This window comes from Oreochromis aureus, linkage group 14 (genome assembly GCF_013358895.1).
Source record: "Oreochromis aureus strain Israel breed Guangdong linkage group 14, ZZ_aureus, whole genome shotgun sequence".
Taxonomy (NCBI): domain Eukaryota; kingdom Metazoa; phylum Chordata; class Actinopteri; order Cichliformes; family Cichlidae; genus Oreochromis; species Oreochromis aureus.
The window spans coordinates 20039004-20060474 of NC_052955.1; the positions used below are offsets into that span (position 1 = coordinate 20039004).

At 38.8% G+C, this 21471-nt stretch overlaps 1 protein-coding gene across 3 annotated transcripts in view; it reads left to right on the forward strand.

Moving 5' to 3' along the window:
• The window catches only part of arhgef12a (Rho guanine nucleotide exchange factor (GEF) 12a), a 41402-nt gene that overhangs the window by 15096 nt on the left and 4835 nt on the right, over positions 1 to 21471 (forward strand). For 2 of the 3 annotated variants that reach the window (XM_031749881.2, XM_039598139.1), the window contains 28 exons: positions 2849 to 2869; positions 3656 to 3747; positions 5788 to 5853; positions 10145 to 10243; positions 11326 to 11375; positions 11552 to 11609; positions 11704 to 11864; positions 12282 to 12305; positions 12668 to 12787; positions 13252 to 13338; positions 13680 to 13814; positions 13931 to 14032; positions 14164 to 14274; positions 15246 to 15344; positions 15771 to 15813; positions 16134 to 16239; positions 16432 to 16569; positions 16653 to 16685; positions 17302 to 17416; positions 17506 to 17617; positions 17705 to 17908; positions 17983 to 18124; positions 18210 to 18242; positions 18324 to 18475; positions 18695 to 18841; positions 19059 to 19144; positions 19882 to 20007; positions 20244 to 20358. In XM_031749881.2, coding sequence (XP_031605741.1) covers positions 2849 to 2869; positions 3656 to 3747; positions 5788 to 5853; positions 10145 to 10243; positions 11326 to 11375; positions 11552 to 11609; positions 11704 to 11864; positions 12282 to 12305; positions 12668 to 12787; positions 13252 to 13338; positions 13680 to 13814; positions 13931 to 14032; positions 14164 to 14274; positions 15246 to 15344; positions 15771 to 15813; positions 16134 to 16239; positions 16432 to 16569; positions 16653 to 16685; positions 17302 to 17416; positions 17506 to 17617; positions 17705 to 17908; positions 17983 to 18124; positions 18210 to 18242; positions 18324 to 18475; positions 18695 to 18841; positions 19059 to 19144; positions 19882 to 20007; positions 20244 to 20358 — 2777 coding nt within the window. The remainder of the gene's footprint in view (positions 1 to 2848; positions 2870 to 3655; positions 3748 to 5787; positions 5854 to 10144; positions 10244 to 11325; positions 11376 to 11551; positions 11610 to 11703; positions 11865 to 12281; positions 12306 to 12667; positions 12788 to 13251; positions 13339 to 13679; positions 13815 to 13930; positions 14033 to 14163; positions 14275 to 15245; positions 15345 to 15770; positions 15814 to 16133; positions 16240 to 16431; positions 16570 to 16652; positions 16686 to 17301; positions 17417 to 17505; positions 17618 to 17704; positions 17909 to 17982; positions 18125 to 18209; positions 18243 to 18323; positions 18476 to 18694; positions 18842 to 19058; positions 19145 to 19881; positions 20008 to 20243; positions 20359 to 21471) is intronic. The other variant, XM_039598140.1, reaches the window with a different exon arrangement.

The window sequence follows — 21471 nt, forward strand, 5'->3', positions numbered from 1 at the left end:
AGTAAGCCGCTATATGCAAATAGACTTACAAACTCTATTCTTACAGTAAAAGTAGATATGCCACAAAACACATTTAAAACTGTAATAAATACCATCTCAATGCTACAATCAATGCTCGATTGTAGCTCAATGCTACAACTCTGTTTATGCAGAGTCATCTACAAATCAGATGACCGGCTCATCCTAAGAGGGATCAAACAAGTATTATCTTTGATTTGGTCAAAAATGTATATTCATGATTCCTTTAGTGCCATGTTTCTCGCTTATAATTTGTGATGTCACACAGCAAATTACCAGACAGCCTTTACATTCAGCAGTTATTCAGAAGCACTGTTTCCATAGCAGGCCTGTCTCACTCTCAGCGGGACTGTGCTGTAGTTTTGCTGTGATGCCCGGGCGTCGTTGTTATTCCTTTTCTTTCAGTTTTTTTTCCCCTCTGCACTGGTTGAGTGCCAAAACCAATGTGACAACAGTGCTCACATCCACCCAGGCGGAAAGTTGTCCTTAGATGGAAAGTTTTTATTTATTTTTTTTAATTTAGCCTGTATCTATTTTTATAATAACTTTGGAAGCATTCGTTTGTAAATGACAGAACCCAGACCTTTAAATGGTTAGATGTAGTATAGATTTGCTTGCCAGAGGCAACTAGGGATGTTTAACAGTCAAGCTCTGAAGTGGTGTGTTTTCACAAACTTTAACCAAAAGTGTGGCAGCTTCAGGATTCTGCGCAGCGGGATATTTCTCGATTTAGGAATAGTACCTATAATTTAAAGAATATTAGTTTGTTTGATATCCTTAAACTTACATAGTGATCCCCCATTTTCAATACTTCTTTTAAACATATGTATTCATTTTAAGGATTCAATCTGTTTTTTCATCTCTACCATGTGTTTGAAGTTTTGTTGTCCCTTTTAAAACTTGCTGTGCCACTACTTTCTTTTACCACTTTTCTCTTGTTTGTACCATTTCTTGCATATTTTTTCATAACTACCTTTGTCCTTCATCTCAGTCTTTATATGCATTTTATAGGCAAGTGATTTCATGCTAGGTGTTTCTCTTATTTCTTCTAGAGACTGTGCTGGCTCTGACTCATGTCTTTTTTTAGGATGTAAAATGATGTTGCCCTTCTGAACAAATGTTTTTTCAGTTCCCTTCAAACAGTTTTACCAAGTGCAAGACTTCATGAAGAGGAACCACAGCAATATTTCAAAAGGCACTATTATAAGCATATTTCAGCACAGTCATGTCTACAGTCATTGTAGACAGTTTGATGTGTCATCCATCCTCTTGGTTTCACTGTCATGCTTTCATTTGCTCCTATATGATCAAACAAAAACATGTGCCTACTCATTTTTGCCGTCTCCCAGCTTGCGCATTTGCATGTAGCATTTCACAGTGTGTGTATTTGTGTGCTGACTTTTCCATCCTTCCAATTCAGAGGTTTCTTAGGGAATGGGTTACTTAAAACTAGTTTTTTTCCCCCTGCTGTAAGCTCTGGAACTTATTACAGTCTGAGGCATTTTCATAAACGAGCCATTCAGCTGCCCCTGCATGGCCCTGAATGAGACACAGTGTCACAAGGATAAAGGGAGTTAATGTGGCTAGTAAGTCATGACACCTCCTTTTTACCTAACAGTATTATTTTAGAGTGAGTAGTTATTTGTGTTCATATACTGTGCATTTTCTCTTGTTTTTCTCTTTTTTCATTTTCACAAGCATTTAGTGTAGCATGTAGCACACATGTACAAGTCTGAATAAAGACTTTGGGGTATTACAGCAAAGTGTGAAAATGGATTTCACTGCTGTGTGATTATTTCCACAGTGAGACACCAATCTTTTCCATGTTTTCCACTTCTTCACAGTTAAAAATAATAAAACAGAGTCTAATTTGGGCTGGTTGAAGTGGTTTCTCATACTAAATGATGTAAAATGGCAAATTATGGCTCAGTCTTTCTGGAGAAAAATGAGTAGTGCTGACTGTGTGGACCCCAACTTGGAGTGCTGACGAGTGTTGCAGTGGCACTCTTATAATCAACTCAAACACTAAGAGTTTTAAGATACTTTGCTAGGTTAAACAAAATAAATCAATATTAAAATCTGTGACCCTTTGCCACGTTGCGTTGGAATAGATTGTCTTTGATTCTCTTTAATCACTTTCAGAGGCTAAAACACATTTTTTGGCATGTATATCTTATCTTTGAGTACTGGAGTAAAATTTGGTTTAGAAACTGTACAAAGTGCAAGGTCCAGCCGACTCTTGTGTGCCTTGGGTGACTCTGTTAATGCTGTCTCTTAAACATGAGAATGAACACCTACAGCTGCTGTTAACAGTGTAGTATTTCTTTAAATTGTCTAGTCTATAAATTTTCTTTCATGCTTTGTCTGCCAAAGAAAAAGGCAGATCTCGAGTATCCTGGAAAACATTGCGTTTTCCAATATGGTGCTGACTATATCCCCTAATTATTTCATCACTGCCGCACTCTGTGGCAATGAGCATGCCACTTCGAAGGCCCTGTGTATGATTACGATATGATTATTACAGTGAAGCTATGATGTCTGAAGAACTAGATCACAGCACATGCACACAGATGAGATCTGAGAGGCAGAGGACATTTGACCTGGAAAACGCTTTAATCTGCAGCTGAAGAACTCTGATGTTTGATCGGGATTATCATGTTTACTACTATATGGGTCTCATGAGAAGCTGTCAGCACGACATCTTGTTTTTTGTTTTTTAACTCTCCAAACAGGAATAAGCAGCCTAGCTTTTTTTTATCTCTACATTACATTAGTAGTCTGTCAGCAGATTTCTGTAGGATGCTAACTGTTATTCTGTTTCATCTTGCAGGTTTCCCAAGAAAGCAAACAGGTAAGAATCTTTATCTTATTCGATTGCTGACACATACACCCTTATGAATAGGGAATCCTGTGGTAACACACACATAACACACCACCCAGTCCTATACATGTACAGAGCTCTGCATGAGGGAAATGAGGCAGATTTTACTAGGCCTGGTATGCTGTAACACAGAAGTCTTTAGAGTGCGGACCAAACACCCCCCCTCATGCATGCGCGCGCACACACACGCACACACACACACACACAGAGTGACGGACAAAGGGGTCCCTCTTTTAAGGGCGGCCCATCGCTGCCTTTCACTGTGAACAGAACAGTGGCCTTTCACAGTTGGGGCCAGTATAGGCAGAGGCAGCCATACATAGCCTCCCGAGGTTCAAGCCGGAGTCTGGCCTTGTGGTATCTCCGCTGAGAAGCGTCCTTTCTCTGGCCTTGCTCTTTGGGCACTCAGGAGAGCGCCTCCACTTCCTCTCAGCGTGTCACATTATACAGTAGACACACTCGGCATGATTCATACGCTAGGAGGTCCTCCTGCATTTTATTCTCAAGAATAAAAAGGACAGTAGTTGGTTCTTACTGTTGCTGCGGTTACTCCGGGTCTTTACTTGCATGAAAGCCAGGCTTATTCTGTAGCAGTACTGTAAGATGTGCATACATTATAGTGACCTTTTCACTAAAAACAGTGCTATGTGTAAAAGTCTGCATTGTTGTATGTGATTGTTCTTACTGGACAAATGCTGGTCTTGTACTGTTCTACCACTTGGTTGACCTTTTACTCATCTGTTCCCCTTTCTATAGAACCAGCAGCATTCTCAGTAAAGACCACCCCCCAGACAAGAAACCCAAAAGTGAAAAAAATTCAATTCCCTCCAATGAGTTTGACCCTACAGGTAACTTTGTACTTTCATTTCTATGCTTGAATGTGGTTTTCCTACTCGCTCTGCTTCAGTCCATGACAATGTGTGTTTCCATCTCTTCCTTCGGTCTTTGAATGCCTCACATGTTTCTGTCTGACAGTCTTCTTTTCTTTTTTTCTCTCCAACTCTCACACTCACAAATTGTCTCATAGAACAAATGTGCTCATGATGATTTGCTCAAGGCATGTTTGTATCTTGCTCTATGCTTTGTGCTTGATTATTGTATGAGTTTAAAATGACAGCTTTACATCAGTCTTCACGTGTGTGGTCTGATCTGTGATAACTGTTTGTTTGTCATTGGATGAAAATAATTTATTATTAGTAGGAGTTTGAATCATCTTTTCGGGAGTTAATTCAGTTAACAGACAGTATAATGTGTCTTTAATGGTTATGTTGGCAGAGCTTTACAAGTGTTTATCAGAAAGCTTACGTTTCATTATTGCCAGTGTTAAGCTGATAAGCAGAGAACTGTTTGATTAATGGACTGAAAAATCAGTAGCTCTGTGTGTGTATTATGTTCACGTGTCTCACAGTTTTACATAAATAAGTGGGTTTTGTATGCTTGAGTGGTTGGGTGGTCTCATGTGTGCATGCATACTTGAAGTGCATAAAAAGCCACTGAGCTTGTTATGCACTCCAGTTTCCAGTTTATTGCAGGGTGAAATTGTTATGTTTCAGAGACAGACTCGTCTGATATGGTGACAGTCCCGGTGGTATTTGTCAGCAATCAGTTGAGTGTGATTCGAGATATGACTGAAGCTTCTGTATTCACAACAAAAAAAAAAGAAAATCCTCTGTACCACATGGTGGCTTATCTGTGAATGATGCAACAAAACACAGACAAGATGAGTTCTCTCAGTTAAGACATGCGCTTTGCTGCTTGTCTTTGTCTGGCATCAGACTAAAATCTTCTTGCATACATTTCTTTGATGTTTAGCTATGTAGCGATTAAACAAAATGTACCAATCCAGCAAGATGCACCTCATTCTTAAATGTACTTTTTGTACATCTTTGTTTTCTACTCGTGTTACATTTATGTCCTGAAATTTTGCATGTCTGCATGGTCTGTATTGCAGCTTGTACCTTTTTTATTTGCTTGCATGAACTCTAATAATCTTTTCCTAGGTTTTCTCCATATGTGCCTTTTTTCTCTAATTTCAAAGTGGTTTGGGTTTATTAAGGATATACAGAAGTAGGCAGACACTCTAGATGTGTATTAAAACTGACTTTTTAGATCACTGTTTCCCACAAAAACTGATTATTTGTTTAAAAAAAAAAAAAAAAAAAAAGTCAGCCTCCTTATTTTAATTGCTGGCCTAAGAAAAGTTTCTCTGCTGTTGATGGAAACTTGATTTTGGAATTATTTTTAGCATCATCCCCTTTGCCACAACTTATAAAACCACCCTCTGTGGTGGGGAGACACACCCAAAATTGCATGCAATTTCACTAGCTGCTTATTCATCATGATAAAACTGGTGGCAAAATTGAATATACCAGACCTAAATGAATGTTAGGTTTAAGTGTACAGCTACACTTTTATGGCCATTGTGTTATTAGCGCAGAATTTTCATTAAAGAAGCCAGATGCAATCTTGGCCTTTTGTAACCTTTTTTATTTTCAGGACTATTTATATGTTTAATATAAAATCAGACTTGAGCTTATCATTTGAATGGGGTTTTCAGTTTTGAAAGCGTGTGGCCCCTGTAATTATATTTGGAGTAAGTAGATCTATAGATATGTGGGTAGTTGAAAATAAAAAGGTACTAAAAAACAAGCTAGTTAATCTTCAGCTACTTTCAGTTTTTCCAGTGCCTAGCCAAATCATTTTTTATTTTTTATTTTTTTTTTGTTAAACTGCCGATTTGTGCGTTTAATTTTTCATCTCCCATGTTTATTTCTCCCTCATGATTTTCTCTTTCCTGTTTTGTGTTTCCTTTCCTTGTGTTGTTTCTTTATGTGTATGTGAATGTGTGCTGTCTGCTCTGCGTTCTGTGTGGTGGGGGCTGTGAGCAGAAGCTCTGGTGGTGCAGAAGAGTGGCAGCAGCAGTGTGCTACCAGAGGGGAAGCCTGAGTCCTGTGGTAAGAAGCTCCTGCTTGAATGGCTGGTGTGGCAGCTGCATTTGTACACGCTTCCTGGTGTGAGATTGCCTATAGATGTTTTACTTATGTGACCATGCTGGCTGGTATTAAAATAAACTGTCCTCATAATCACTGCCAAGATATCAGCTCAACTGGGATACATTCAACTCCTTGTTTATCTGCTCTTTAAAAAATGGAAATCAGTATAGAATTTATTAAGAGATAGGCAGCCAACGCATATATTTTTTACAGCGATTATTTATTTATTTCGTTTTATTTTATGATCAGTGCAATAGCTTATAGTAGTCAACCTTTTTGTGAACATTTGGTATGTAGTATTATTGTACTTTTCAAATGAATGAGCTAATTTAAGTATAGGATCTGCCTACATGATTACAAGGACCAAACATTGGATTTAGTGATATGTTTATTAGAATCTAAGTAAACAAAGCCACTTGGGTGTCCCTCTGGTCTTTATAAACCCATTCGACTTTGCTTTCATGCTTGTTACTTCATCTACACTGACACGAGTACATTTACAGGCAGAGACACGTGGTCACTGCAGCCAACTGACTGCATGTGGCTTGCCTCACATGCAATGAATTGACAAAACAAATTCTTAAAGCAGCTGTCAGAAATGCCAGTTTGAGCTGAGATAGTATAAACTCACCAAAGGGTACAGTTGACAAAGGTAAACCCTTAATATCATATGCAACAAAGCATTGGCGTATTTGTTCACTTTGAAACAAACAGATCGTTGTCTCTTATCTTTTTCCGGTCTGGTGCAACTTTAGCATTTTTTTTTTTTTTTTTTTTTTTTTAAGACAACAAAAGAGCAGTGAGAATTGAAAGTCTTAAAACTCCAGCTTTTAATGAAATGAAATTGTTCTGCCTTTTTAATGCTCTGGGCTGTGACTTTTTTACCTTTTGTGTTACTGTGGTGATGATACAATACAGAAGGTCACTTTATTCTCTAGTGTAAGTTTCGTATCATTGGTGGGTGCTGATTACATTAAAGTTGAATCTCTGAATTATACATTAGCTCAGATCACGTCAGGAGTCCCACTCCTCATGGTTTATAAATACCAAAGAATTTTAAATGCTTTAAAGTATAGGGAGAGAGAGATGAGCATCTAGAGGCAAATTCACACCAGCTCTTGAATTCATATGGCTTCATCTGCTTCCCTGACACCCGTGCCCTCTCCCCCTCCCTTCCTCCTCACTCCTTCATCTATACCTAACCCTCTCTCTCTACACCCTTCCCCCCCCAGCCCAGAGCTTTTGGCTCCTCTAACCTCTCTCCACATATTAGCTGCTGTTCCTTCTATTCTCCAACCCCCAACCTACCTATCGATTGACTTACCTCTCTTCTGATGACAAGACCACTGGATACCTTCGTCAGTTTTTACAATGTTGAAATGACAATTTAAGACAGTTCTTTGTAGCTATAGTCTTCTGGGTTTTTTTTTTTTGGGGGGGGGGGGAGTTGTTTGTTTAAATAATATGAGACTACATTTATGTATTTAAGCATTTGTGTACTTTGCGTAATGTTTTCTTTTATGTCTTGTGACAATGTGCTGGCCAGATAGAAGGTTGTGGAGCCATTTAAAAGAAATGCGAAGAACCTGAAAAGTAACGTTCCTCTTTCTAACCTGTGAGATAACATCTACTTAAACTGAGTCGTCAGATCAGTTTCTGAAATGGCCTCATATGTAACCTGTTTCCAAGGAAAGGTGCGACCCTGTGTAAAATGTAAATAAAAACAAAGCAGTGATTTGAAACTCATTTTGAACAATTCTGGGAAACGGGTGGATATCGGCTTGTTTTGCAGACATGTATTAAGCATAGTCCTAACTAAAAGACAATTAAGTGACCCAGGTTGTGGAAGCTCATACTTAATGAAAAATAGTGCAAAGACAAAATATTATATGTTGAAACTGTTGTTTTGTAAATAAAGATATGCGTACTTGAAATTTGAAGCTTATAGTACAGAGGGCATTTTTTTTAAACACACTGTCTAAGCATTTGTAAACTGAAACGACTGATTGCTTTTTTTTTTTTTAAAGCGAAACATTTTTCCAGCATGTGTGATTCAGAAATTTAGGTATTTCATAGTTCAGGGCTTCCTTTGTTGTAGTTCCCATTTAAAATGTTTTCAATTGTCTAATTGGTTGGGGCTGTTTAACATCCACATTCTTTTCATAGCAGGTCATGTTACTAAAGTGTTTCTAAGTAACTTAATTTTTTTTTTTTTTTTTAAACCTGGTTTACCTAGCTTCTGTTATGGCTGTACCAGGCCTTTGGAAACTTTAACTAACACTGTATTTAAATCATTTATTTATTTTTTAAAAACAAAACAAAAAAAACAATCATGGTTGTACCTTTTTAAAAATGTCATATTTTGTCTTTGTACTGTTTAATTTAAATTATCAATAATGGTTCCAACTTTTTTTGAATAGGGTTCTATATTCTAAATAGGTTTTTTTTTTATTTGTTTGTCTACTCAGTCTTGATGATGATTATGATAATAATAATGAGGAGGAGGACCCTTTGTTGTCATTGTCTATTAGAAAGTGCAAGACATTAGATAAAACATTTTAAAAGAATTAAAAAAAATCTGGCATTAAAAGTAATTAAAGTGTAAAGGGCAGACATCTGTGTATGACGTCTGTATATTTATGATGACTGGACTTAAGGGGATGCCATTCGCCACAGAATAGATATTGTGCTCCTTTATTTACAGCAGTTGTGGGTTTTGAAGGCGTAAGGGAAGACACTGTTTTAGGTCTGTTTGCCTGGATGTTTGTCCACCTGTACTGCCTGCTTGAGGGCAGAAGGTTGAACAAGTGCTGTCCAGAGTGGGGAGGGTCTTTGATTATTTTCTTTGCCCTGCTGAGATGGCGAGTGCTGGAGATGTCCTCTAGGGAAGACATTGGGTAGCCGATGGTTCGCTGGATGGTGTTGATAACCCTCTTTCCTGTCTGCTGCCGAGCAGCTAGTGTACCACACTGCGATGCAGTACATCAGTACATTGTCGATGGCAAAGCAGTAAAAGGCTACCAACAGCGTTTCCTCTTTGTGATTCCTCTGCAGCGCACTCAGGAAATGTAGTCTCTGGTGGTCTTTTTTTAACTGTCGCTGTTATGTTGGGAGACCAAGAGAGATCCTCTGCGATGTTCCTATGAAATTCAAGAAGGAAACCCTTTTGATGCAGTCTGTATTGATCTAGCGAGCAGCAGGGATGGGTCCATGCTGCGCCTCCTGTAGTCAGTCATCATCCCCCTGGTTTATTGATGCTGAGTGCCAGGTTATTAGCAGAGTAACACCCAGACAGCTTCTACACCCAATCTCTGTACACTAACTTGTCGCTTCCAGATACAAGTCAACTCACAGTAGTGTTGTCAGCAAATTGTATTAACTGTGCATAGTTTGTGTTCTGGGCAACTATAAATTCGTGTTTCAGGACAATATTTTTCCAAGTCTATGATGTGTTATGCATTTACACAGTGAAAGTCTTATTGGTCATTTTTCATGTCCACACTGGCTTCAAAGATGTCCTGTCTTGGGACTGTTTCAGTGAAAGTAATGGGGCACAAAATCCCTTCATCCAAGTATGGATAATACATTTTTAAAGGCAGATATAATAATAGTAGCTTTGAGCTTGGGGGGGCTGGCGTTTTTAATCGTCTGCAAAACTGTCTTATATGAAGGTAACTTCGTATTAAAGTATCACTAACATCTCAGATACTACTCTGAATTGAATGTGTGTATGGAGCCTCTTTGCAAAACAATGGTGTGTATCTCCATATGACTGCCTAAGGCTCTCTGTTGGACTCTAAGCCAAGCTACCCTGGTCCCCAGAGGTGATCCTTTTGTTGTTTATTAAACAGTCCACCTATAGTATGACTAGAAGAAACAAATAAGAGTCCAGTGTTTCTTGGCCGTGTGAAATTCAACATATCTAAACCAAATCTCTATTAAAAATTTAAGAAGGCACCATGGAGCCATTCTCTGTGGAGCCCACTGTTGTATTTTGACGTTTAAAAACAAAAAAGCAGAGCTTTCTAGTAACCTACCTCACACACAGACAGCTTCAGCTTTTTGCTTTGGCAGAGGAAAAAGTGTAAAGTTTATACTGACTGATTTTTTTTTTTTATCACCTTCCCAGTGTGATTATTGTGGAATTCCGTCACCCTACATGCTAAGAGTGAACTAACTGGGTGAACTAAAAATTTACTCAACTTCCTGATCTTGTGAAAATCTTTCTCTTTCCGGTCTGTGTCACTTGCAGGTCTGGTCCAGCGATGTGTAATAATCCAGAAAGATGAAAATGGCTTTGGGCTCACTGTCAGTGGTGACAATCCAGTGTTTGTGCAGCTTGTCAAAGAAGGTAAGATTGACTGTCAAACTTACAAGAGAAAAATGTTACATTGACCACCTTCGGTTTGAGCCTTTTTCATAGACATGTGAACTCCCCTTATTTTGTGTTTGTATCATCATGCAATGACATCAAACTATCATGTCAGTTTGCCATGTTAGTTCGTCAATATGAGTGGTAATTGGTCCCCAGAAACCACCAACTCTGGCATTTAGACTAGTGACGTTGTTGACTGTAAACTATTTCCTCTTTCTACAAGTTTCACTTGTAGTTGCAGCTTCTGCTTTATCCTGTTGTCTTGTTATGAGCTTGTCAAGATGCTTCTGTGACCATGAGTAGTGTCTCACACTGTCTGTAGAGGATTATGTAGGCTTTTATCAGGTCACAGTAAACACTGGCAGGTCTGTACAGCAGTGGATAGAGACTGCAGAGGAAGGAACCAATCGAGACCTTTTTTCTTTTTTGCACTTTCATTGATGCTTGGGAGTGTCTTAACTATCGCTGAGTGGCTTCCCATTTTCTTTTTTTAAGTTTCATGTGAATAATGTATCAGCATTTTAAACTGAGAAGCAACAAAATGCAGCTATAGTGTCTTTAAATGTCATCCCATTGTGGTGAAACTGAAACGGATAGGTATAAGACTCTTTCCCCCCCTACTCCCCCAGTTGAGCAGACTGAGTTATATTCTTTGTTTCCTGACCCCAAGTTGAATTTCCTCACTACTACAAACCTGAAGACCTAAAGTCTATTTTCGGCTTGCAGAGTACTTGAACTGCACTCTGCTGACTTTAGTCAGACTTGCCTCTCATAATAACCTGTCTCAACCCTAAATCCCTTTGTTTGGGGTGGAGCTGTGAAACAGGTCCTTCTCGTAATATAACCACTGTTATGGTCTTTCAAAATAGCACTTGAAATAGTCACGTATTTATGGTCTGTCAAAAGATTTTTGGCATATTCATTGTGAAGAAATGTCATTGCTGCATCATGAAGAAGCATTTTTTGTGTTTCCTTCCTTATTTTCTATTATTCCACTTCCATTGCTTTCTCTCTCTCGTTTGGTTGTTAATTGCTTTTTTTCCCTTTGTGTTTACCAGATGGGGCTGCGATGCGAGCAGGTGTTCAGACAGGAGACAGGATCATCAAGGTATTCTGTTCCTCTGCCGCCATGTCTTTTCACTGCAAAAGTCACGGTTTTCTACTCCAAGGCCAATACCAAGGCTGCCACCTTCTGGCCACTCAGTATTTCTACTCAGTAAACTATTAGGAATAACATGCAATGTCAGGCTGTGTACTTAGAATATGGCCACTATTGTCTTCCAGGTTAATGGGACCCATGTTGCACATTCTAACCACACAGAAGTGGTGAAACTCATTAAATGTAAGTTGTTCGTTCTGCATTTTCACAAAAGTTACATTTTAAAAATAAATCCTACAAAAAGGGACTAATTCTCGTTTTCATGTGTGTGTTCTAGCGGGCTCCTATGTGGCCCTCACAGTGTTGGGCCGGCCCCCCGGGCTTGCCCAGATACCTTTGCCCGAAGCAGAGCCAGATATGAGCTTATCTCCAAACTCTCCAGCACCACAGCGCCCCTGCAGTCCTCAGGACAGCATCTTACCTATTCAGCAGCCATGGGTACTAAAGACATGAGTTACTTCTGTTGCCTTTTTTCTATTTTCTGTCCACTTTCCGCAAATTTGTCATGCTTCTTTATCTTATTCCCCTTGGTCTGTCTATGCCCCCCTCTCTTTTCATAGATGCTGTCACATTTGTGGTACATCTCTAAATTTCATCCGCTCAAATCTTCTCTGGGGCTAAATGTCTTCTATGTAACTGTCACACTATCTCTGTTATATATAATAGAGAATTATATAACATGTGACTCTATCTCTCTCTGTTATGTGTGTGTATTTTACTATTATTAATTATTATTATTATTATTATTATTATTATTATTATTATTATTATCATTATTATTATTATTATTATCATATATATTTCACATTCACAGTTTTGCATCTTTTTCAGCTTCTCCTTTTTTTCCCCCCACAGGATGAGAAAGCTGACGTCTTGGAGGTGAGCAAAGCAAACACGTGTCACTTGCTGACTAAAGGTTCTGGCATTAGAAAGAAGATTTGCCCTCTTTGATGCACAGCTGTGTTAAATTGAACTATTAAAACGAGTGCTGTTTTCTCTTTGGAAAATCAAAAGATCACTTGTATCGGAACATTTATGCGGAGGAGTCAAGTAGTATGTGTACTGTTTATTTAAATATTGCGGGGTTTTTTGTTTTTTTTTTTTAAATGCAGGAAGTAGTTTTCTTTACCTTTTGCATGGGAAACAAATGTCAACATATTTGACATTTTACCACTTTCAAGCAAACTACAGGGACCTGCTATTACTGTTCTTGTGTCAATTTCCCCCTTCTTGCCGTTCAGGCCATGAAGGAGGAGTACAGCAGAAACCCCTCCCCTAAACTACTGAAAGACATCCAGGAAGCTGAAAAACACATTCCTCAGCTGCAGGGTCAGCTCCCCAAGGCCATTGGGACAACACAGGTAGTTACCATAACATGCCCAAAGACATGGGATATCTGGGGACAGGTATCTAACAGCAACATCCAGGGAGGTGTTGTGGGATTCTTTTTCTTTTTGTGTAGAACATTTAGAGATTGTGCCAGACAAACATTAATCCAAAGCCCATCAGAGGATTAGACTTTCTCTGTGGGAAGCCACTCTTTTGTGTCTGAGTGACGGCTTATTTTATACACATCACACGCTGAGCCTTGTGCTATGTGCGTCAGCTAGTCTGCTACATTTAAATTTTTCAGTATTTATATTTTATGCAATTCCACTCTAAAAAGACTCTTAAAATGATTTATTAATCATTACCAGTGTATGTAGTTTATTTTGAAAAGCTGTTTGAACATGTGTCATAAAGAACATTGTAAATATTATTTGTTTATAATTAAAGATGTATAAATCTTTATAATCATTTTTAAAAAGTATTATTAACTCCTCAGGAGATTGTTCCAAGTGATGATGCAGATGAAGATGCATTTGTCCCCAAGGGAGAAAACAATGCAGACCTGTTCTGGAGCAGGACCCCTGTAAGTAATCACATTTTTAAACATCACAATCTAAAAATCTCTCTCAGTACCATATTTACATCAAATTCCAAGACCTGCTATGCTGTAGAATAATAATGCAAAAGTAAATGGAATCAGTCCTGCTTAGCTTTGGGGCTTATTTAGATCTAAACACCACCAGAGCAAGCATTATATTTATGTATACCTACTCTACATTCAGATGACTCTCAGGCATAGCAACCAATCTGTAATATAGTGTTTTAGGTCTTTCTCTCACTCTCTTTTTTTTTTTTTAAATGAAATTTAGATGCATTACGGAGTTGTTGCTTTTTTTGTGTGTGTGTGTTCCTTCCCACTTTCAGATATCTCGCGTATTTCGGCCATCATCTCCAGAAAGCCTGTGTCCAAGAGAGTTCTCCTGCCCCAGCCCAAAGACCACACCCAGGAACAGCTACAACTCCTTCCACTTCCCAGAGACAGAGGACACCACTGATCTGGTAGCTTTGTGGAAATTATCCTCACACATATTATTTATTTACTCTGACTTTCCTCTAACTGTTACAATGTCCAAATGGGAGACACATATTGACCATACCTGACATCTCATCTACAGGACGCTCTGTCCCCTACCACAGTCAGCAGTCCCTCCTCGTCTCGCCTTGTTTCGCAGATCATTGGAGCTGAGGATGACTATTTTGATTCAGACCAAGAGCAGGTATTTTTTTGGGACATTATCTCTTTTATTTATTTGCCAAACCCTACATTTTTACGGAAAGCCCAAATACGATTTTCAAGTGACTTATAGGTTAAGATTAGAGGTAAACTGTTGTACTGACTGTTTTTCAGACAAACGGCCAGTGTAACAGCTTTAATAGTATTGAGCTGCTCAAGTCTCGCCCTGCCCACCTCGCAGCCTTTCTCTATCATGTCATCTCTCAGTTCGACCCTGCTCCTGTGGTAAGACTTCCTTCATATTTCTTGATGCCTTTTATGCATTATTTACAGTTTTTACGTAACCTAGGCCCTTTGCTGTGAAGAAAGTTCACCCAGTCACACGAAGCTGCTTATCATCTTGCTAAGTTAACCCAGTGTTTCCTGTTCAAGGTATGCACCACTCCCATGAACATCTGACCAATAACACTGATTTAGTGTACTGACCGCTGAGAATCTGATTTTACGAAGCAAGAATAAAGTATAATATTAGAAAAATATGAAGCAGTTGCACACATACAACAGAATGAAACTAACATACCTGCTGCAGATAAACCAGCGATATAAGATTAAAAGCTCTGAATAGTAGTTCTGAAAAGTGCTGTTTAATGTTTAAGGACTTTGAATGTTTTGGTCAGTAAGTCTGGGAAAAGAGCTGCTATATGAAGTCAGTGAAAATGTTTTTTAATAGTCTGAAAGCAAGTAAATATTAATACAAAAACTGAATTCAAATATGGGCTTTGACCTTCTGTGATATAAAGTCTTATATATTATATATTAATGTTTATTGAACAAGAAAATTGTTGTCAAATTGTTTGCAAGCAAGGAAAGTTGCATCTAAAAATCAGTATTTGTTATTGGTGCTCATTTTGGAAACGCAATACATTAGACAGCATTAAAAATTTTTAGACCCTCCCACTCTCCAAGCACAGAGGTCGTGAGATTTTTTAGGAATGGTGACACTATTTTCCAGTGAATTGATTGGTCAGTAGGTGTTGATTTCATACTTACCTAACAGGTAGGGTTCACAGCATAAGTTACTGTGGCACAAGTTACCTCAGTAAGAAGTGAACCACCTTTGTGGGACAGGAAACCCCGCCTTAACTATGAGAAGAAAGCTTAACTTGGCTTAAAACAAAATCCTGCTGTTTAGTAGACCTCTAGGAGACTCTGCAGTTCCTACTTTTATTTTGATTTGTAATGTTTTGTTCCCTCAGCTGTGCTACCTCTATGCTGACCTCTACAAGCAGACCAACTCCAAAGAGACCAGACGGGTGTTCATGGACCTTCACAATTTCTTCATTGACCGGGGAGCAGTGAGTCTTCATCTGTCTTTACACGGCGAGCACACAATATAGTATTGCATTTAGATTATAGCAAATTATTGTAGCAAATTGAATTTAATCAATTTAATCTGGGTATTTCCAAACTCCTACTAATGCGACCAAACAAAGCCTAAAAACACATTTTAACGTAGTCTCATATACAGGTCAGAATAGGGTGGTATATTTGCTCATAATTGGCTATCATGCCTTTCATTGGAGATGATAAAGGAGGTTCAAGTGCACAATAAGACTAGAAAAGCACTATAAATGCCAGATCATTTACTGTTATGTGTCTTTATTTATGATCTGAACACATGCAAGACAGCATTTGGCAGTGTTTTGCTTGACTTCAGTACCTTCACTCCTTTATATCCCTGTTTGCTTTTAAAGTGTCGAACTGTTTCATTTTTGTTGCAGAATTTAAAAGTTGGTGTTCCTGAATCTGTCTCCGCTGATCTTGGTAAGTATTTCATACACAGCTTTTGTCTCATTTAGTTATCTAACCAGCATCATTTAGAGCTGGTGATATTTATTTTGTGCTGACTTTTTGTGCTTCTGCTGGGTAACTTTAGCAATTTAAGCACCCTCATTATACAGTCCCTGTAAGTCGATTCCTCAGCCAGCCAAGCACAGTCCTTGCCAAGGCCTTAAGAAATCAAATGCTCTGATGGTTTGGAAAGTATTGCTTAGCTTTAATACCACTTATTTATTGTGGACATGCTGCAACCCTTTGATATTTATTCTGTGTGTGTGTGTCCGTGCGTGCGTGTGTGTTTGCAGATCGGCGGCGGACAGAACTGATCCCAGAGGAGATAAACAGACAACATGTTCAAACACTGCAGGACTCTCTGCTCCCTGATATTCAGAAGAACCTTGAAGATTTCAGGTAAATTCAGAATTTGTATTTTTTGTGATACTGCTGATTTAGCTGAGTTTCAGGATTTTGTTAGCTCCCACATTAGGCATATATAAAAGAAACAAAAGCTTTTCTCATCCTCTTCTTCATTGTTTCTCTAAAACTTTATCAACCTGGTCACAGTAATAACAGTATACCTCCTGATGTGTTTGGTACTTGCAGGCAGAAGCGCAGTATGGGCCTTACAGTGGCTGAAGCAGAGCTGGGCAGACTGGACCAAGAGAGAGTCAGAGACCGCGGCACTCTCGAGCGGGAACGCTCATATGCTGAAAACATCATCGCGAAGATAGACGATATCCTGTGAGTAACTGATACATATACATGCTAGTTGGAAGCACATAATATTCAGTTTCATCAATTTTTATTTCTTGTACTGTTAACAGGGTAACTACTCAGCTCACAGAGGAAGAGAAATGGTAAGAAAACTTTGGTTGAAGCAAGTTTCTTAAATCAAGAGATTTCTAAGCGTTAACAACTCCCATGGCCCCTTCAGCCATCTGTGTCTGTGCTATATTTACATTCTGTAATATGCCTCTAAATTATCTAAGGGAGCTGTCATGTCATGGCTTATTTTTATTAAATCTTTTCAGTCCTTGAAATTATCATTAGACAGCAATCTGCTCCCAAATTAAAAACTTGCCAGTGGTAGTAATTATTCACCTTTAAAGTACAGTCTTTGATGTTTCAAGCAAGAATACATATCGGTGTCATCCGAGCGCCACTCTACATCCCCCACAGTTGACAAATTAAGCGGTGGAGCAGTCTCTTAAAGAAAACATGTAATTTATGCAGTATGTTTATATTAAATAATTCAAAAGTGTGACTGATTGAAACAGTCTTGTTTGAAATGCCATATGGTCGCAGCACAGCCCAGATGGTTTGTGTAGACGTTGTATGAGAACGACTGTTGTGACATATGGTACGAATCACAATATGGATACTTGCTCTCTTCAAATTTTAGCATTGTCTTGTTTTGTTAATTATAATTCAGAAAGCATCCAAACTCAAAGGTTGTCATGTGTTTTTTTTAAGCACTACAATGCAGTATGTTATATATACGTACATGAAGCACCTTGGTGTGAGGGTCAAGGAACCTCGCAGCCTGGAGTCCAAACGGCTTCGGATCAGCTTTCTTCCCATGATTAAGGTAATCTAAATTCGTCTTGCACAGTGAGACTTCTTCCTCTTCCCCCATCACCTACATGACTCTCTTCTTGTTTTTGATAAACTCTACAGCGAGGCAACAAGACGGAAAAGGAAAGAGAAGAGAAAGTGAAAAAGGTTCCCAAGAATAATAAATTTAATATTCGTGTACCTCAGCGGCGGCCCAGCCGCATCGAAGCATCAGGTAAGAGAAGAGTTTTAAATTACCGAAAATAACAATGTAGCTTTCAAAGCTTTATATTATTTTGATACCACCTGTCTGTGTATTCAGGGGGTACGACCCAGGAGGGACGACCCAAGCCTCAGAAACAGATGTCTCAACCTGCACTGTCTACAAGTGATTATAAAGAATCTGGTCGTCTCAAAGGCAGCCAATCAAGCGAGGGCCCTGAACTTATACACTCCATGTCTGTCAACTCATCATCTCCAATTAGCGCCATCTACAGCTCTGACACCAGCAGAGACGCTGACATGGGTGAGCAAGCAGACAAATGAATTAAATGAAAAAACACGTGAAGAAGCGATGGCTATTAACTTGTTATCTGGCAGGTGGGACTCCAATATTTGGCCCCTGCAGGGTGAGTGAAATCCTTCAGTCTGACTCTCTGGACGGGTTGCCATGCTCTGCTTCGCAGTTTGACCCTCTATATAACCTGGACCAAGTGCCACAGGATGACAAAGAAAGTGACAGGTACCTTTAGAGTCACATCTGCAGTAACACTGTTTCCCTTAAAAGTTCTTATTTTTATCACTGATTTCTCTGTCATTTTTTGTAGAACTCACGAGGGAACACCAAAAGCTATAAGAAGGCAAGAATACCAGATCATTTGGACTTTCTTATATTGATCTAAAAACCTAGGTGAAAAGCTAACTTTATTGTATCACTGTAGGCTTGAGGGACTCGGTGCTGCTGATATCCAGAGCGAGGATGACCAGGGAACAGATTCTGAGTGCGATCCCCCAAACTGGCAGCATCTGGTGCGTCCAGAGGTTCTAGCCGGTCTCAGGCCTCATGAAATCAAGAGACAGGAAGTTATCCACGGTGAGGACTGGGACTGTCAAACTCCCCTGAAGCTAATGTGTTTTCAAAGGATACTCTCCATATGCTTTAAAATACTACAGTATACAGAATATAGTGCGTAGACAAGAAGACAAATACGCAGCATTTGCTGGGATCCAACCCAAGCTGCTGTCAGATGTGTTTTATGCTGAAATGTGCAAATACCTGCCAGCTCGAATTAACATCTTGCGTTGTCTGTAGAGCTGTTTTACACAGAGCGTGCACATGTACGGATGCTGAAGGTTTTGGACAACGTTTTCTACCAGAAGCTCACCAAAGACTCCATCCTGCCTCCTGCTGACACCAAGAATATTTTCTCCAATCTGGAAGAGGTTCTGCAGCTGCATGGTACACTAGAAACACACATCTCCTCTGCCTCTGAGCCATTAAGAATCAATAAAATGCCTAAAAAGTCCTGTAGTGTAAATTTAATTCCATTTTAAAGTAAGGCCAAACTTAACAACATACAGACGCTCACATTATCATTTTGCATTCCTCTTTTTTTTCTTTTTTTTTAAAATCTTGTACACACACATGCTGATAGTTCCTCCTATTTAAATTTCAGTTAACATATCAGATCAAATGGCTGCCGTTCGGAAGAGAAATGACTCTTCAGTAATTGATCAGATAGGAGACGACTTGCTTTCCTGGGTGAGTACAATTTTCATGCCAAAATTGTATTTTCTCTTTCATATAATTCATTCTATTGAATAAAATTCAAGATGACTGATGTGGTGGGGAGAAAAAAAACATTGTGTACAAAGAAATGGAACTGTTGCCCAAAATTGCTTCATAACGAGAAAAAAAAATGTTGACGTTGGCTTGAGATTGCTTTTCTCCGCTTTATAATTCAACAATCTTTTGGGATGACGTGTGCACAGGGATATGGGTATGTGCAGTTTATATATGACAGCCATGGTAATAGGCCTTTTTCACCACTTAAATCCTTCTAAAATGGAAAAAAAGGAGGGAAAATAATCAAACACGACAGAGAGGAACATCTGCCCTCCCCAGTAAGATGAAATGGGAGTGAGAAAAATGAAAGCCCTGTCCCTAGTAAATGATGTCACTCAATACCCTAGATCTGGCTGACATCTCGCCATCTTAATATTGTCAGTGATATATGAGATGTGAGGTAGCGGCATATGAGCTCAATGGGAGAAGTGGAGGGAGTAGGATAAGTAGGCTAATCAGTCCCCTAAGGGTTTAAACATTGATCTAGTCTGGACTGAAACTTAAGCTGTCTCTGCTGCAAGGACATAAGCCTGAACCCCCCCCCCCCGGGAGTCAGCCACTCGTCATAGCGGTTAAATGCTACATCTACTACCTGACCCATATTGACTGAGTTTCTATCCATCTCTGTCCTGTCTTGGGTTGGGTGGTAACAGTTCAGCGGTGGAGAGGAAGAGAAGATCAAGCAGGCGGTGGGGACGTTCTGCAGTAACCAGCCTTTTGCTCTGGAGCTCATAAAGACCAAACAGAAGAAGGACTCGAGGTTCACTTCATTCATTCTGGTACGCATGTCACTGCGCACACAGTGTATACAAGGTGTTCACAGAAGATACCCATTCAGGCTAAGAAGGCTCACAATTTGTCAGTCAGAGGGTTTTAACAATGGTTGTGTGGATCTAAATAAAAACCCAAGCTTACTCTTATTCTAACTTAGTCTCCTTTTATACTGAAAATTATGCATTTGGGCTGTTTTTATGCCTGCTTAAGGGTACTCTACTTATATTTTGCTTCTTTGCAGGAGGCAGAGAGTAACAGGCAGTGTCGCCGACTGCAACTCAAGGACATCATTCCTGTGGAGATGCTGCGGCTCACCAAGTACCCTCTGCTGCTCGACAACATTGTCAAGTACACAGGTGTGGTAGTGTTTTCTTAGTAATCAGAGCTCTCTTACCACAGTTGGCAAGGATTTGTTCACATTGTAATTACTTTGCGTGCACAAGGACCTTAATGCACAACTCGTGAAGGATCTAATCTGATCATTGTGACAGGCCTTTACTTAAACGAATAGCTGCAACTCTATCATTATCATTATCATTATTATTATTATCATTATTATTATTAGAGCACATTTAGTTTGCAGATTATTTTTGTAAACTGTGAAATAAAATACTGCAAACAAGTCCAAGTACTTAAGCACACAGACTCTTTCATGGGAGTTAAAGTCCCCTGACTAGATAAATAGTTTTCTTTCTTATTTTTTAATTATTCATTGCTTAACATATTTATTAGGCTTCCTGTCATAAAAACTGCTCTCAAAATTAAATAGTGTTAGTTTTGATGGCAAATTGTGATTTACTTTTAGCCTTTTACTAAAACATCATTTAGTTTTGGTAGTAATTAAGTCTACTAAGTATCATAAGATTAAAGTAGATTAAATCTAAAGTTGATAAAATGGCTAAAATATAAAGTGTAAAAGTCTGATGCATTATGTTCTGTGACATCAAATGGGAAATGTGTGCACGTGTCCCCTGGTTTCTTTCTCCCCAGCTTTGACATAAGAAAGAAAGAAAAGGTGTACCGTTTTTTTTTTTTTTGTTAGGGGTAGATCAAATGTGTTCATCTAACCTTACTGCACAAGGGGATTACTTCTGATTGGATCACTTCCAAACTCATCCCGTCTTTCTACACAGCTTAATTAGTTCTGATAGGATCTCACTGTCTCTCCAGAATATTTTTATCTTGGTTTTTTATGTGTATAAGTATAATATTCTTATTTATTTGACAAATAAACTGAATTCACATTTTTATATCCAATATGGACTTCTCTGAGAAGTCAGAAATTATTCAAGGTTAAAATTATTCAAATTATTCAAGGTTTCAACCACAAAAAAAAATCGTTCTTCTTCTGTGCAGAGATGCAGGTAAATAACTGTAATTTGGTATCTTCATCTAAAAATAATACGCTTTACTATTTTTTCTGCTTTTCCTGTAAACCTGTGAAATTGAAAATTCAAAGGTAACAACAG